Raw genomic sequence first — 15840 nt, 5'->3', positions numbered from 1 at the left:
GAGAAGCTGCAGAAGAGACTGAGGAAGGAAGACCGGATGGAGCCAGGGGACCTGGAGGAGGCGCATGGAGCCTAGAGACACGTGAAGAAACTGCTCTTGTCTTTTGGTCGTGGACTGGGTGACACAGATGTGGGTGAGACCCGTGGGGAGGTGACAATGGCAGCTTTTATCTTGATGTTGATTTTGCTCTTTTCCTTCCGGGCTTGTCTGGTTGTTTGTGACCCTTTTCTGTGGGTCCCCACTGGAAGATGCGTTAGACTTGTGGCAGGCTTTGGGGCCTTGTTCTGGGCCGATCCCATATGGATGGACTTTTACCCACGAGGGGACGGGTAACTTTGGGTGCTTCATTTAGAAACTAGACTCTTTGCCTTACCTGTATTGTTTCCTAGTTTTATTAAAGTTCCTTCCCATTAAAGTCTCATATGTTTTGTGTTGATGCGGCGGATGGCAGAACCCATTTAGAATAGGCAGGTTTGCGGGGTTTGGGCTGCCCCTCTCCCTGTCCTATAACATCTTCACCCCCAAAATCTTATTTGCCTAAGTGCAAAACAGTGATTGCAATTACTATTAAGATGTAATAGTGTCTGTGCAAGTTTTAAATTAGCATGCTTTTACTACTTATCTCTGACTTATAGTCAACATAGATGTTAACTTGGAGCATTCGGACTCAGCTACTGTGTTTATTTTTAGAGTAGGTTTATAATGGTTTGGAATCTTTTAAGCTCACTTCTGGCTAAAATATTTTAAAATAAATTAAAGAGGGGGATTTAAGAGAAGTTCCCACCCAACCTCTAACGCCTGTTGCATTAACTGGGGAAAGGTCACCTGCGCCATCTAATGACAGCAATGGTAACTGCAGGCACGTGCACTTACAGGAGGGAAAAGGCTGTAAAACAGCTCACTAACAACTGTTTATACCAATTACCTGTTGAAGTGATAATCTGGAGGGGAGAGATTTAATTAGATAAGCCAAGCCCAGGACTGGTTGCATCCCAGGTCTGTCTAAATAACAATGAGCAGATTTCTTCACTTCCCAACCTCAGTTTCCTCATCCTTCAAATAGATTTGTGACATCACAGGATTGTGATGATTACACCTGACAAGGCATGTTGGATCACAGTGGGAGACATGGCAGGTGCTTAGTGGAAGTTAGTGTACTTCCTCTGATTAAAAATGGTAAGAAAAGTAGAGCAGACAGCCTCCCTCTGCTGTTAGAGGGTCTTGATTTACTTCCCTTTGTGTTGTTGCTAAACTGTAGGTACTGTGGCCCTGATAATCAGCCCCCTAATTGTGGAGGACCAGCTGCAGCAGTTCTGAGGACCCCCCACTCACTCTGTGCACTCAGCCCCAGGCACCAGCTCACTTGGCGCTTTGCCAGGTGGGGCTGCTCTGTCTTTTGGCTCAGGCGTCTTGGTCCAGCCTGCTCCTCCCCTTTCCACAGGTAGCTGCCCCCCTGCCCTTCCAGCCCCTGTGTTCAACACCTATAACAGTACTACCCCCCTGGGCCACTGAGCACCCCCCTTTCATCAACCCCATGACTGTGATAGCCCTGAGGACTGAGGCAGCACCAGCTCAATCGATACATATGAACTCTGGGCCCCCAAGATGTTTACTTCTGCTCCACACACCCCCAAACCCCAATAATTACATAGTTTGCTCTAAGCACTACCTCTGGGGAGGATCCTGGGCCTCCCTGTCCCACCTTCCACCTTCTCTCCAGCTCCCCAACCAGCTTCTCACCCTACTTCTCCAGTCTCCCCAAGCCCAAGACCTAAACACCTGAAAAATTAGCACCCAGTTCAAAAAGAATCCCCTTCATGCCCCTCAAAATCCAGGCTCATCTGGATAAAGCGCACACAGTCACAGTCACACCTTCCACTGATATGCAGACAGAGAGGAAAATGAATCTTCACAAACCGACATGCCCACGTGACCAGCACCTCAGAGCTTCCTTGAACCCACTGTCAGTTAATAACCACTCATGGCTTCTCCTGCTTTCTAATAGCATAGATCCATTTTGCCCATTTTTGTGCTTATATAAATGAAATCATGTGCTCTGAAGGGCCTCTGACGTCTCATCCTCAGCCATGCTGTTGCATATTCAGGCATCACTTGTCAACGTTTGGGTCGGAGATGGACCCAACAGGCCAGACCACTGGGTTGGCATAAGTCCACTCTGTGAAAGCTGCACAACAAAACCACCCTGTCCTTAAATGATCACGTGACTGTTACTGTAGTAACATGTTCCCCATGTGATCCAGTGCACTGGCTTTCTTTTTTTTTTTTTTTTGCAGATTTATTTATTTATGCATACAAGAGCTGGGGTGCAGGCCAAAGGTGAAGGGTAGGGTGGGGGTGAGAGGATTCACCAGAGACAGAGTGGGGAACAGAACAGGCAGACTGACTGAAATACACAGTGGGCGAGACAGGAGAGGTCAGCTGTGCCTTGTGGGTTGCTCCCTGGCCAGGGATAGAACTCGTGCTGCAGAGGCTGCGGATTGTTTCATAGTGTGATGTTTAACCTTGCGCCACCAGGAAGGCCCTTGCACTGGCTTTCTATTCCTGCAGTAACAAATTATAAGAAATTGAGTGGCTTAAAGCACCACCAATTTTTTATTTTAAAGTCCTAGAGGTCAGAGGTCAGAAATGTTCTCACTGGGCTAAAATCAAAGTGTCAGCAGGGGTAGTTCTATCTGGAGGCTCTAGCAAAAAAATCTGTTTCCTTATTTTTTCCCAGCTTCTAGAGGGCACCTTTGTTCCCAATATGCAAAGCATTGTGTCAGGCCATTTTCTGACTCAAACCACAAATTTGTGTGGATGCCTATGGACACCTGTGGCCATTCCGCAGGTTTCTTACACATCTGACGATGGCAGCAACTTGAGAAGTCACACAGACCCACGCTCCCAGGCAGAGCAGTTACGCACATGCGCTATGGTCTCATGTGGCTGTCAAGTGATGCTGCCGTTCCTGTACTAAAATCCCTTTCCACAGGCTACTTCTAGCATCCTATGTGGCACATACCCACTAGAGGAGCTCCCCAAATCTCCCAGTTGGACTCTGGGCCTGTCCCTCGCGCCCACAGCACTCAGCTCCACCTCACCCCCCACATCACGTTAGAACGCACCGTCTCTCCTCTGCACTGCCATGGAGCAGCACCAGAGGACTGGGCATGGCTCTGCCCTCATGGCTCTCTCTCAAGCCCAAAAAACTCAGAATCACCTGTGCCCTCTAGGGATGGGCACTGCCACCCAGCACATGTTCATCCAGGAGGAACGAGGCAGCTTCTCTGACCGGGGGCCATTCCATTATTGGAAGGATCGAATCCAGTTCAGTACATTTACTAAGCGCTCCAAGGTGCCAGGCACTGTTTAGTATTTGGAAACAGAATATAAGTCAGAATCATTCTTCTCATTTCCTGCTCCTGGTCCCAGAAACACGTAGCAAGGGTTTTCTCCCTCCTCCGTGCAGAAACACTCAGATATTTAAAGTCAGACAGGGAGTGAAAGGCGGCATTGTCAACACACCAACTGCAAGTTAGGAGACGGGATTCATGAGGAAATAATCTCCAGTGCTAGAAATGAGATGGTAGCCTGGGGCAGGCCCAGGGGATTGATAGTAAAGAGGCAGAACAGAACTTTCTGGGTGATGGAAATCTGTACATCTTAATTGAGCTGGTGGTTACAGAGATGTACGTGTCTGTCACAACATATCAAACTGTATGCTTAATAGAGCTGATTTTAAGAGAGATTCCAGTCCCTGTACTGCCACTCAATGCCATTTCACCGGATGTACCATCTCAGCCCTAAGTCACCATCTTTCTGAATCTCCATTTCTGTCTGTGAAACATCATCTGTGAGCTAAGTGATTTCCGGGCCCCTTATTCCACCAAAATCTTACTGTAAACTGGAGGCGAGGGAGCGCCCTGGCTGAGTGAGGCTGTCCTGACCGCCTCCCGCGCCTCGCAAATACCAGAGCAGGCGCCACAAGCCACCAGCAATATTCCCTCCAACAGTCCCAAACAGCTCTGCCGCTGACTCGGTGTCTGCCGAGGATTTGCTCCAGACTAAATATATCCCCCTTTCCGCCATGCCAGATGGTTTCTAGTTCCTCCCCATGTGCAAAGAGGCTCGCCTGCTCCGGGGAGAAAGAGCGGAAACAAGGCATGTCCCTCCTCTCCACCCTCCTCTTCCAGTTCATCCCGCACGGTGTTGCGGTGGCTGCAGCGAAAGACCTCCAACAGGCCGCGGCAGTCACACCGAAGTCTTTAATAAAAGCTGGATTCATTACGTGTTTCCACTAAATCCCAGTGGCTTTTTATCAGGGAGAGGCAGAGGCCCTGGCCCAGAAAGACTTGGGTCTTCATGCCGGAGACAGTGGGGCATGAAGGAGGGAGGGTACAATTTTAATGCTTTCTTCCGACCAGCCCAGCCCCCCTCCTTTAGCCTTTAGCAATCTTATCAGTAGTTCCCAGTTGAGAACCATGAAGACCTTAATACCCGCAAATTTCCGCTTCCAACTTCACAACTGCATTTTTATCCACGTGGAAAATACAGGATGCGCACGCACATGATTACGAACTCATTGTTTCTTTTTTTTAAAGCAGGGTTCTTTTATTATTTTTTTATTTATTTATCCAAGCACTGGGTACAGTCAGAAGCGCGGGAGGGTGAGAGAATTCACCAGAGCCAGAGCGGGGAGCAGAGCAGGCAGAAGGACCGAAGTACACTGCTGAGGGGAGCAGCGGGCGGCAGGAGGGGTCTGCGCGCCATGTGGGACCCTCCTCCGGTGGGAGGTGGCCGGGGAGCAGCCAGGGATCGAACCGGTGCTGCAGAGGCTGCGGGCAGCTTCGCAACCCAGCGCTCAACTGCTGTGCCACCGGGGAGGCCCCCGAACTCGTTAAGTTTAACAAGGCTTCATGGATCACAAGGGTTTTCTCCCTTGCACTCCCTGGAAGGGCAGCCCTCCCTGGAAGCAGCCGTGTCTGGGGCACACTCTGACTTTTAAGACCCTTGCAGGGATCCCCCGGCCCCCAGAGCTGCCAGCCACGTGCGCAGCTGGGAGCTGGAGCCGCTGAGCACTGCTGCGGCCAGCAGTCGAGGGGCAGAGGACGCCACAGGAGTCAGGGAGTGATCCTTGCCCTGCTTTGCCCTGACCTCTTCCTTCCTCCCTGGGGTGGTCTCAGGACTACAGGAAAAGAGGAATTGTGACGACAGTTGCCAGTGGAGTTGAGGAATATGTTCTAAGGGAGAAAAGACAGCCTAGGGTTAGAGCCCCGCGGGTTTTGGACCATAGTAATGCATCGTGAGATGTATCTAGTATCAGCAGCCACATTATAGAGAAGGAAACAGGTAAAATGACTTTGAATGATGTATTTTATTAACCCAGTGTGCCCAAAATATCACTTCAACATGTAATCAATATTAAAAAAAGAGGCATTTTTACATTCTTCTTTTCTCAGTAAGTCTTTGCATTTTGGTGTATATTTCACACTAACAGTCTCAATTCAGACTGGAGCATTTCAGGAGCTTGCTACCAACATGTGACTGGTGGCTACCATCTGGAACAGCACAGTGGAGAGCGAAGAACTGCCCTCCCTCAGTAGTAGGTGGTTATGGCTCTTAACACTCTTAAAGACGTAGTTTCCAGCACTCCTGGGGCGTTGTGGGCAGGGTTGGTGGTGGAGAGGACACCCTGCATCTGAACACCACTCGTGGAAGGCACACAGCTGCTGTCAACCCAGAGCCAACATTGAGGAGCTCAGGGGAACATCCTGTGCAGACCCAGAACCCAACTGGAAGATGAGCAGAGCAGCATCGCACAGAAGATGCCAAGTGGGGCCTGTGGGCATAATCCAGGCTGAGTTGTGTTTGGCTTCCACAGTATATTTACATCTCTTGAAGTAATTATCAATTTGATAACTGTCTATATGTTTGGGCTGTAAACCCTGCTTAATATGGCAGTGTTTAAACTCAGGCAGCCCTAGAATCTAACCTTGGTTCTGCCACGTTTTAGCTGACAATGATACATAAAACTCTTCATAGGTCTCTTCTATAAAGCTGGAGATCGTAATACTTCACAGACATGTATGAATGTAATGAAAGGAAATTAATTGGCTAGCACAAAGCTTGGTACGAAGTAAATATTCAATAAAATTGTGATTAAGTTTTTCATTCATGGCTCCCCCAGTGGTGCAGCAGTTGAGCGCTGGGTTGCGAAGCTGCCCGCAGCCTCTGCAGCGCCAGTTCAATGCCCGGCTGCTCCCTGGCCACGGGAGGAGGGTCCCACATGGCGCGCAGACCCCTCCTGCCGCCCGCTGCTCCCCTCAGCAGTGTACTTCGGTCCTTCTGCCTGCTCTGCTCCCTGCTCTGGCTCTGGTGAATTCTCTCACCCTCCCGCGCTTCTGACTGTACCCAGTGCTTGTATAAATAAATGAAAACAAATCTTTAAAAAAAAAAAGGTTTTTCATTCATAAGAAATTTTAACTCCTTACTGACCCTCTATACTCCTCTTCCAATGCTGGAAAATTGGGACGCACTTGAGCAGGAGAAACTCTTAAAAGCACCCCCATTTCCATACAATGGTGTCGAGCAATGGCTTCCACTTCACAATTTTTACAGTTTGTTCCTTTCTCTGTTGCCCCCTGCTATGGCTCAACTGCGTTCAGCCGTCCTCACTACTGAGCCATTGAAAATTTTTAAAGGCTGATAACTGGGAATAAAAAGGGAAGCTGGGCCTCCCGCAGCAGGTTGAGCGCCACACTGTGAAGCTGTCCACAGCCTCTGCAGTGCGGGTTCGAACCTCACCGGCTGGGGACCAACCCACATGGGGCAGCAGACCTCTCCTGCCTCACCCGCTGCTCCCCTCAGCAGTGTCTTCGGTCTATCTGCCTGTTCTTGCTCCCCACTGTCTCTGGTGAATTCTCTCACCCTCCCATGCCTCTGGTTTGTACCCCAGTTGTTGTATAAATAAATAAATCTTTTAAAAAACCAAAAGGGAAGCTAGCCCTGCCCCCCACGGTGCCTCCCAAAGCCCTCATCCTGCCTCCAAGGTGGACTTTCAAGATCTAAGCACCGATGCTGCTGATAAAAGACAAGATATTAAAGCCCCACTTGGACCAAGACTTGACCATTGCTGAACTCTCATTTTTTTTATGTTTGCTTTATATGGGGAGATCAAAGGCTGACATAACAGAAGCATCTAAACCAACTTGATGTACTCTACACTGTGATTCTAGTCAGGGGTAGAGGCTTCTTCATCTTTCCCCTTCCCTCGGCTTCTAATTCAAGAATGTGGCTGGAGCCTGCCGTGGGGGACCGGCACTGGCGGGAGGAAGCAGAGGCGAAGGAAAATTCTTCTCAACTTTATTATTTTCCCTTCCCACTGTTTTTAATGCATATCTACAACTTTATTACTTTCTACAATTCAATTAGTAATTATGCTCTACATGATTGGCATTTGCTGCACACGGTGATCCTATTTTTCAAAATAACTCTAGTCCCTGAAGCCCTTTCTCTCCCCTTCTACATTACTCAGATTTCTGTGTACCATCTAAGATTCTCTCCACGCTTTACTGTCAAAGAACAGACCTGGCTCCATTTTTTAGGGCAAATATATGAGTTGGTGGTTGGGGGTGAAGAGAGAGGGACAGACAATTCTGAGCAGCACCTGGGGAGCTAACACAGCAAAAGGAATTCGTGTGTAGGTGATGGAGTAAAGACAACTGCAGAGTTTTTATATCTGTTCCGGATTTAAGTGATTCCTTTGTTATCAAAAATCACTATGTCAGCATCAATAACCTACTGATTATAAAATGTCTCCTTGGCAGAGAGAGAGAGAGAAAATTAACATTTAATGAATACTTGCCATCTGCCAGGCACTGTGTAAGGCTGGTGGTTCTGAGCATTTCTGTGGTCAAGGAATCCTCTGGGATTCTTGCAGAAACTATCAAATCTCTCCCTTTGAAAAATTCAAATGCACACAAAATTTACATAGAATAACAGAGGCAGAAGACATCCTGAAGCACAACTATGGGCCTCAGATTAAAACCTCTGTGTAGGGGGGCGGGAGGGGAGGGATTGGGATCAGAATGGGGGGGTTGCAATTGTATGGGGAATATAAAAATAAAATTTATTATTTAAAAAAAAAAAGAAAAGAAAACCTCTGTGTAAAGTCCTTATATCTAAGAGCACGGATGGCATTACTAAGACACCAGTTTTCCCACCTTTCAGATGAGGAGATACACCCAAGGTCACATATGTAATAAATCAGTGGTAGAAACATTTCAACCAGAGGTGTCTAAGCACTACAATTTGCTTCTCTAGATGAAAATGTCCTTCTGTTTTTACTGTTACTGTAACTACACGGTTTATTTCTAAATGAAGAAACAAAGGTTATGTGTCCAAGTGAAACCTACACGACCATTCAAGATTCACACAGGAACTCAAGAAGCTCAGGATTCTCAGAGGCTCAAACCCCACCTCCTATCACCCAAAGCCCCGCTCCTCCGACCCCACCCACGAGCCAGGAAAACATTCAAAATGGCAATTTTCTTAGAGGGTTCATATTCCTCAGAACAAGCAGCAATCTCTCTTTAAAATAATTCCTCAGTCAAAATGTGAGTTAAAAGACCACTCAAAGCCTATGAGTATGAAAAGAAATTTAATTTTAGAATATGACATGAATATAAAAGGAAAACAATGCATATAATTGTTTCTTTACATATTCCATTACATACATACACACTTATATATAACAGTCAAATAAGAATGAAAATTTAAAAACAGTGAAGTGAAATAGGAAACCTTGCTTCTCTTGCTGAGCAAGCTCAGGGATCGGGCAAAAGTAACCCCTGCTATGAAGAAAGGACCCTGTGACTGGGAAATGTTTTCCCAACAAGTCCTGCTGGTCGCTAAACACGCCTAGGGGAGTGCTCAATGGCTCCTGAGCCAGCTAGGCTGCAGCCTCACACACTCCAGTTTCCATGGTAACCCTGGCACTCCAGCTCCTCACTAGCCCCTCCACCAACTCTCCACTGGTGGAAAGATCTCGGGCTTTCCATAGTGAGTTTAGGATTGGGTTAATCCCCACTGGCTTGAAAAGTTCTCTTAGGAATCCAAATCTTTCCCAAATGCCAGGACAATCCTGCCAAATGCTGGAAACTCAGATTTAGACCCAAGGTCCTATCTTCAGTGCAGAAGTTTCAGGGTAAAGGAGGACAAGGATGAGCTCTTTCCTAGGAACAGGAATTCAACTTCAAAAGAGCAGAATAAGAGCCACCAGCTTCAAGCACCTGTGCAAGGGCCTGGCATGAAGACAGAAAGCAGACAGTCTGGAGAAGTCCCTTCCCAAAATTGGCTGCCCCAGTTCTGCAAGGTCACACAGGGAGTCAGTGTGGGGCACAGCCCCAGTGACCACAGACTCTCCGAGAAGGCAGCATTTTAAACCGTATCTAACACAGGTGCCAATGAGGAAAGCTGAGGAGAAACACGGCTCTTGAGGAGAACAGATGGCTCTGCTCATTCCGGGATCAACTGGCTTCACACGCAGGTGAAACAAGACCCCGCCAGAACATCCAGGGACCACTGCTGTCAACAGCCCTGCATTACTCATTTCCCAAGGGTGTTCCCATGTCATTCCTGACTAACTCTGGAAGGACATTCAAGGCAAAGAACTTTCCTTTATGGAGGATCAACATAGTTTCAGTTATGGCTCGTTAAGTACCGGCTCCTTTACTAGGTTTTGGCACTCAGGTACAGTCAGTGCCCCCTAATTCTCTTTCATTGCTGCAGTGGAGTTTCTCAAACCACAGTCATTGGTCCCAGTGTGGAGGCCCATAGCTGTAAAAGACTAGAAACTCCAGCATCTACGGTTTTCACAGATCCAGCTGGTGAAGCTCACCCAGTGCAAACCTGAATCAAGGGGATGTGGTTGGCATTTTTATGCTTGTGTTCTCTGCCACAAATATTCTGCCTCCTCCTGACACCACATCAAACCTTATCGCAATTCAACTCAGAAAGAAATGAAATTTTAAAAGGTGCAAGAAGCATTTTCAAAGAGATTATACCAACATGAAAAATAAACATGACAAAACAAATTTAAAAACATGGATTTTTTAAAAAATTGTTTTAAAATCAAAATTTTTTTAATTTTTTTAAATTTTAAAAAATACTGGCTCAAAAATACCCACCCACCAAGTCAGAAGGGAGATAGTACCCTTCTGTAGCAAATGATAAAAGGCTTTTTTATCTTTGAGTTCCCCATAACACTCCACAGGATTAGAATAGTCACATACTGCAAGGTAGAAGGTTATGTTCTTTTTTCTTCAAATCCAGATTCCAACTAGATCACAGCTTCTGTAAAAAAAATGACCTATCATACCCTTAACGCAAGGGACAGCATACTCAATAAATAACTCCAATGAAACACACATTACCCGAGTATCACATAAACTGCCCAAGGGGCGAGCTATCTAAAAGCATGTGCATGTGACAAACACCTCTCTCACCACACCAGCCTGGAACACTAGCCTGGCTTACCGATTCCACTCATCCCCAGAATGTCTCTATATCTCCACTCCTCCCTCAAATGCAACCACAGAATGAATGAAAAGGTTATCAGGTCACTGCTCTGCGCTCTCTACCTGATGCCAGAACATAGCAAATAGGCTTTCCTCCAAAGAAACACTCAGACAAATCAGAAAAGGAAGTGTGGACACTCCATCACTCTCGTCATACTAAAACAAGTTTTTGCTTGAATTCAGTGATAGCTGGTACCAAGGAATTTAATTTTTTCCCAATAAGAAAAACAGTCCAACAATGAATTAGCTAATATGTATCTTAAAGAATCATATAAGTTGCTCTCGAGATAGGGGCTCTAAGCACCATTATAATCCTACCCATCAACTGTTCACAAATGATCCACTGAAAGGCCAAATTTCACATTGGTCCTTTACTTTCGCTGTTATAGCAGCAAAAGAAAGAAAATAAAGAAAAGGACTCACACCAGACACAAACCCCAATCCAGTCATCTTTTGTCTCAGAAATAACACAGCATTTTCAATAGTTTTAAAACAGATCAGAAAATCATACTTTGTTGAGAAACTGCTTCCACATAGAGGCCTGACTCAGTTCCACACACAAGGCAAGAATGTCCCACTGCTTAACGAAGTAGGCACAAACCAGACATTCTTACCTGCCATGTGCCACTCTCCAGGCAGTGAGGCTTTACACCAGGTCAAAGTCATGCCATTGCTCACCTCAAACTCACGGACATGCCCAACCCAGTCAGAGGTCTGGCCCCATCACCAATCACTCTCCATGCGCAATCTGACAAGGAGAGGTCAGTATAGCAACAGCTCCTTAAAACACTGGTGAAAGCCTTAAGTGCACCCAAAGAACATTTTCTCCTTTAAGTCCTCTCAGTCCTGCAAACATCAATGCTCACACTTCCTTCCTCCGACTCCAACTTGCTCTCAAGGATGTGGTCTAGCCCGCATCCCAGATCCCTAAGAAGGATGCACTAGAATCCCATTCGTAAGGAGTTGTCCTGGACATGAAGCCATTCAGGCCCATCCCAGTCACACTCCGGAGCTTCCGTACATACAGATCTTTCAGCAAACCTCTAGAAAGCTGTCAGTGACTTTCCCTGAGTCACAGTGATTTGGCACCGAAGTATTACATTGGCACCAGAAATGTTTTAGGTGAGAGGAAACTGATGGAAATGAGTTCAGCAACCACACAACTATTTTGGCATCACTGAGGAAAGGGAGAGAAGGATGGAGAGACACAACTTAACCGAAATTTGATAATTTTAACATTCTAAATTCTCCTTTCTCAAGATCACAGATCAAATATCCTATAATCTCACACCCAAGAAATAATTTAAAATTTCTAGGAAAGCTAGAAATTTTTTGAACACAATAAGGTACTGAAGAATATAGCTTATGAGATTAAGAGCTTTCCCAAAGCTTGAGGTGGAAAAGGGTGAAAGGGTATCTATCTATCTGCCTTAGAGCCCATTTAGATTACCTTTCCAAAAAATGGCTTTTAATAAAACAAAAAACAAACAAGAAACAACCAAAAACCCCATAATACTATCAAAACAGAAAAGCCCAAAATATCAGTTAAAAATAACATCAATCCACTGGGATTGACAGTAGTTAAAAAAAAAAAAAAAAAATCAGAGTTAAGCACAAATTTCATATTAAAAAAAGTACACTCTGCCTAAGCAAATACACTGAATAAGCACTAGAACCCACCTTGTCTGTCCATTTACTGTGCTGTGTAAGCTGCCTTGTTAGTGGTTTTTCCCATAATAGTGGGGGGAAAAAAAAAAAAGACAGAAAGTTGCTAGTGCTGGTTCAGAAGGCAGAGTGTACGGGCATCATCCAGTGAGTGGGGTTAGAAGTATCAGTGAGGTCACAGGATTAGCTGACTTTCACAATTCAAAATGCAGCAAGCAAGCTGCAAGTCCAAGCTTCTCTGTAAGTAGTAATGACTCCTGCCCGCTGCAGAGAAAATCCTGGGTAGACAGGAGAGGTTGGATCCTTCAGAGGAATGCTAGGTTATGAGAGAAACAAGAGCATTAATCACATTTATAAATATTTCTTTATGCAAACATCCTACCTAAAAGCTAGAGTGTATAGTTAATATTTCCTATAAATTGCGCATAAAAGAAAATTGATAATTTAGAGCTCACAACCAGAGTAATCATTTTGTACATTTGCTCTAATCTCAACTCATTAAACCATCTCAATGGCAATAACAGCCCCCACTTCATTAAGTGCATAAACTAAGGTATAGACTACTCTGAGTTCTTTAGGTATTTTACTCATTTGTCCTCACAACCACCTGGACATTAGGTTAACAATCTTGCCATTTTACAAGTGCAGAATCTGAAGCCTACACAAATTAAATTGCCCCAAGACACATAGTTATTGGGCAGTGAATCTGGGAACTGAATCCAAGCCTAAGTGAATGCAGAGTTCATATTCTTACCACTACTATTTCTCTCACTAGCAAATGTTTACTAAATGCCTACTAGATGCAAGGCACTGTCTTAATGAAAATAAGAGAAAAACAGAAGACAAGAGGCCTCTCCTGACCCTTGTCTTCCAGAAGAGAAAACAGTTTGAGATTGACAACACATGAGAAATAAATAACTATAATAAATCATATTAAACAGCAATGTTTTAGAAAGTCAAAGAGTTCAAAGGAAAAAGTGTATCTGGCTGGGTTAGCCAAAGAAGCTTTCAAAGAGGAGGTAGGGTTTCGGCTAGACTTTGAACAATGGCTAAGATTCTCACTGCTAAAAATTAATGAGCAGGTGCTAAATCAGTAGTTTATACCTAGGGATGATCTTGCCTCCTCCTCTCATTTTGGAATCATCTGGCAATGCCTGGAGGCATTTTTGGTGTGAGAACTGGGCAAACTGCTGAGTAGAGACCAGGAATGCTGCTAAACCTCCAACAATGCACAGGGTAGCTCCACAGTAAAGAATTTTTTGAACCAAATGTTGCATAGTGCCAAGTTGAGAAACCCTGTACTAAAAAAATGTCTTTTTGAATGATGTTGAGAATACTATTAGTGATGATGATAATAAAACTGGTTTATCTTTTTCAAAGAACATGTTATTTTTATAAAATCACCATTGAAAAACTGACTGTTTCCATTGTGTAAAAGAAATAGATGGCACATAACTGGATCTGTGGGCTTAGAGAGTGAAGGAGTTCAGATCTGGGAGCAGTTATCGTCCAGAGAGCAGAACTAAGCTATGGAAGTAGACCAAGCTGTTAAGGGGGGTAAAGCAAAAGCAGAGATGAACAGAGAACTTAAGACAGACCACCAACAATCACAAGAAGCGGACACGCAGGCAGACAACAATAGGTCGCTCAGAAATGGAGAAGAATTAGGGGCCTCCCCTGGTGGCGCAGCGGTTGAGCGCTGGGCTGCAGGGCTGCCCGCAGCTTCTGCAGCGCCCGTTTGTTCCCCGGCCGCCGGTGAGGGTCCCACAAAAAAAAAAGAAAAGAAAAGAAAAGAAAAAGAAATGGAAAAGAATTAGAGAGGAGGAAGGAAGACAAGAATAATGCAGCATCGGGCCTCCCCGGTGGTGCAGTGGTTGAGCGCTGGGTTGCGAAGCTGCCCGCGACCTCTGCAGCGCCAGTTCGATCCCCGGCTGCTCCCGGCCACCGGAGGAGGGTCCCACATGGCGCGCAGACCTCTCCTGCCGCCCGCTGCTCCCCTCAGCAGTGTACTTCGGTCCTTCTGCCTGCTCTGCTCCCCGCTCTGGCTCTGGTGAATTCTCTCACCCTCCCGCGCTTCTGACTATACCCAGTGCATGTACGAACAAACAAACAAACAAATAAATAAAAATACATGCCTCATTTAAAAAAAAAAAAAAGAAGAAGAATGCAGCATCATTTCATCATTTGCAGACAGAGGACATGACCAGGAACAGAGAAAAGTGAAACACCATGGCTTCATTCAGTGGAAGGTCATTCATTATCTGTGGACCTCCACCATTCTGAATCACTAATACTTTTGAGACTCTAATAAAAACTATATATTCTCTCCTTCAGAAAATGCACATATGTACCTACATATAAAATTACATCAACAATATCAGACAAGTTAAGAATACCTGCTCTAAAACTAAAATGTTAAACTGACTGGGCCTCCCTTGTGGCGCAACGGGTTAAGACGCAACCTATGAAGCTGTCCGCAGCCACTGCAGCACGAGTTCCATCCCTGGCCGACCAGGCTGCTGCCCACATGGTGCAGCAGACCTCCCCTGACTTGCCCCCTGCTCCCCTCAGCCGGTGAGGGTCCGGTGAGTGTATTTCAGTCAATCTGCTTGTTCTGTTTCCCACTCTGTCTCTAGTGAATCCTCTCACCCTCCGCACCCCAGTTCTTGCATGCATAAATAAATAAATCTTTAAAAAATAAAAATAAAATATTAAACTGGCTTAATTTAAATTCATTTCTTTCTTCCAAAAAATGGAACTGTCATCATAGAAAGATAATATCATTTTTTGATTAGCTTTCCACAAATGAAAGCAACAAAAGTAGAACTGAAGCAAACATGTTTGGTTTTGACTCATGGATATATAGGGGGAAATGTTTATTTTTTAAAGATTTATTTTATTTATTTATGCATACAAGAGCAGGAGTATAGGCCAGAGGTATGTGGGGGAGGGGCAAGGAGATTCACCAGAGACAGAGTGGGGAGCAGAACAGGCAGATCTACTGAAATACACTGCTGAGGGGAGCAGCAAGTGAGACAGGAAAGGTCTTCTGTGCCATGTGGGTCAACTCCCTGTCTGGGGATCGAGCTCATGCTGCAGTGACTGCTGATAGCTTCATCATGCCAAGACTTAACCCGTTGCGCCACCAAGGAGGCCCACAGGTGGAAATAATTCAAACACTGACTTGCCTTAATCAGACAGCTCAGTTTAGAAGTCAAAAGCATGGTGGAAAGAAGAAAGATCAGAACATGCATTCAAGTAAAGAAATCTAATTTTCTAAAAAAGAATAAAGATTTGTCCATCAGTATCAAGCTTTTTTGGTTCTCTTTCTCTTGCTGGTGCTTCAAATATGTAAGTAATTATGCTCATGTCCAGTAGACTTCATCTGTTATACAAGTCTTATAAAACAAACCAATTCGTTATTTTAGTTATAATTTACTACTATACATTTTAACAATTAACACATGCTTCCCCAATATTATTCCAATTGAGTCTCATAAGAAACCTGTGAAGTAGATTTAACTATTATCCTCATTTTCAGAGGCAAAAACAGGCTCATAGAGAATGAATGGCTTTTCCAAACCAGAGAAATGATGAC

The 15840-nt window shown here is 45.1% G+C and overlaps 1 protein-coding gene across 1 annotated transcript in view; it reads right to left on the bottom strand.

The window, feature by feature from the left end:
* Window positions 1–8627: 8627 nt before the first annotated feature.
* Window positions 8628–15840, bottom strand: part of ARHGAP19 (Rho GTPase activating protein 19) — a 52522-nt gene continuing 45309 nt past the window's right edge. Inside the window, exon 12 of the mRNA XM_037496075.2 lies at window positions 8628–12558. Within this exon, the coding sequence (XP_037351972.1) occupies window positions 12548–12558 (11 nt within the window). The 3' untranslated portion in view covers window positions 8628–12547. The remainder of the gene's footprint in view (window positions 12559–15840) is intronic.

This window comes from Talpa occidentalis, unplaced genomic scaffold, assembly GCF_014898055.3.
Source record: "Talpa occidentalis isolate TD23 unplaced genomic scaffold, MPIMG_talOcc4v2.1 talOcc4.8, whole genome shotgun sequence".
NCBI classification, from domain to species: Eukaryota; Metazoa; Chordata; class Mammalia; order Eulipotyphla; family Talpidae; genus Talpa; species Talpa occidentalis.
Note: the sequence above shows the minus strand (reverse complement) of the source record. Positions and strands in the feature narration are given on the sequence as shown.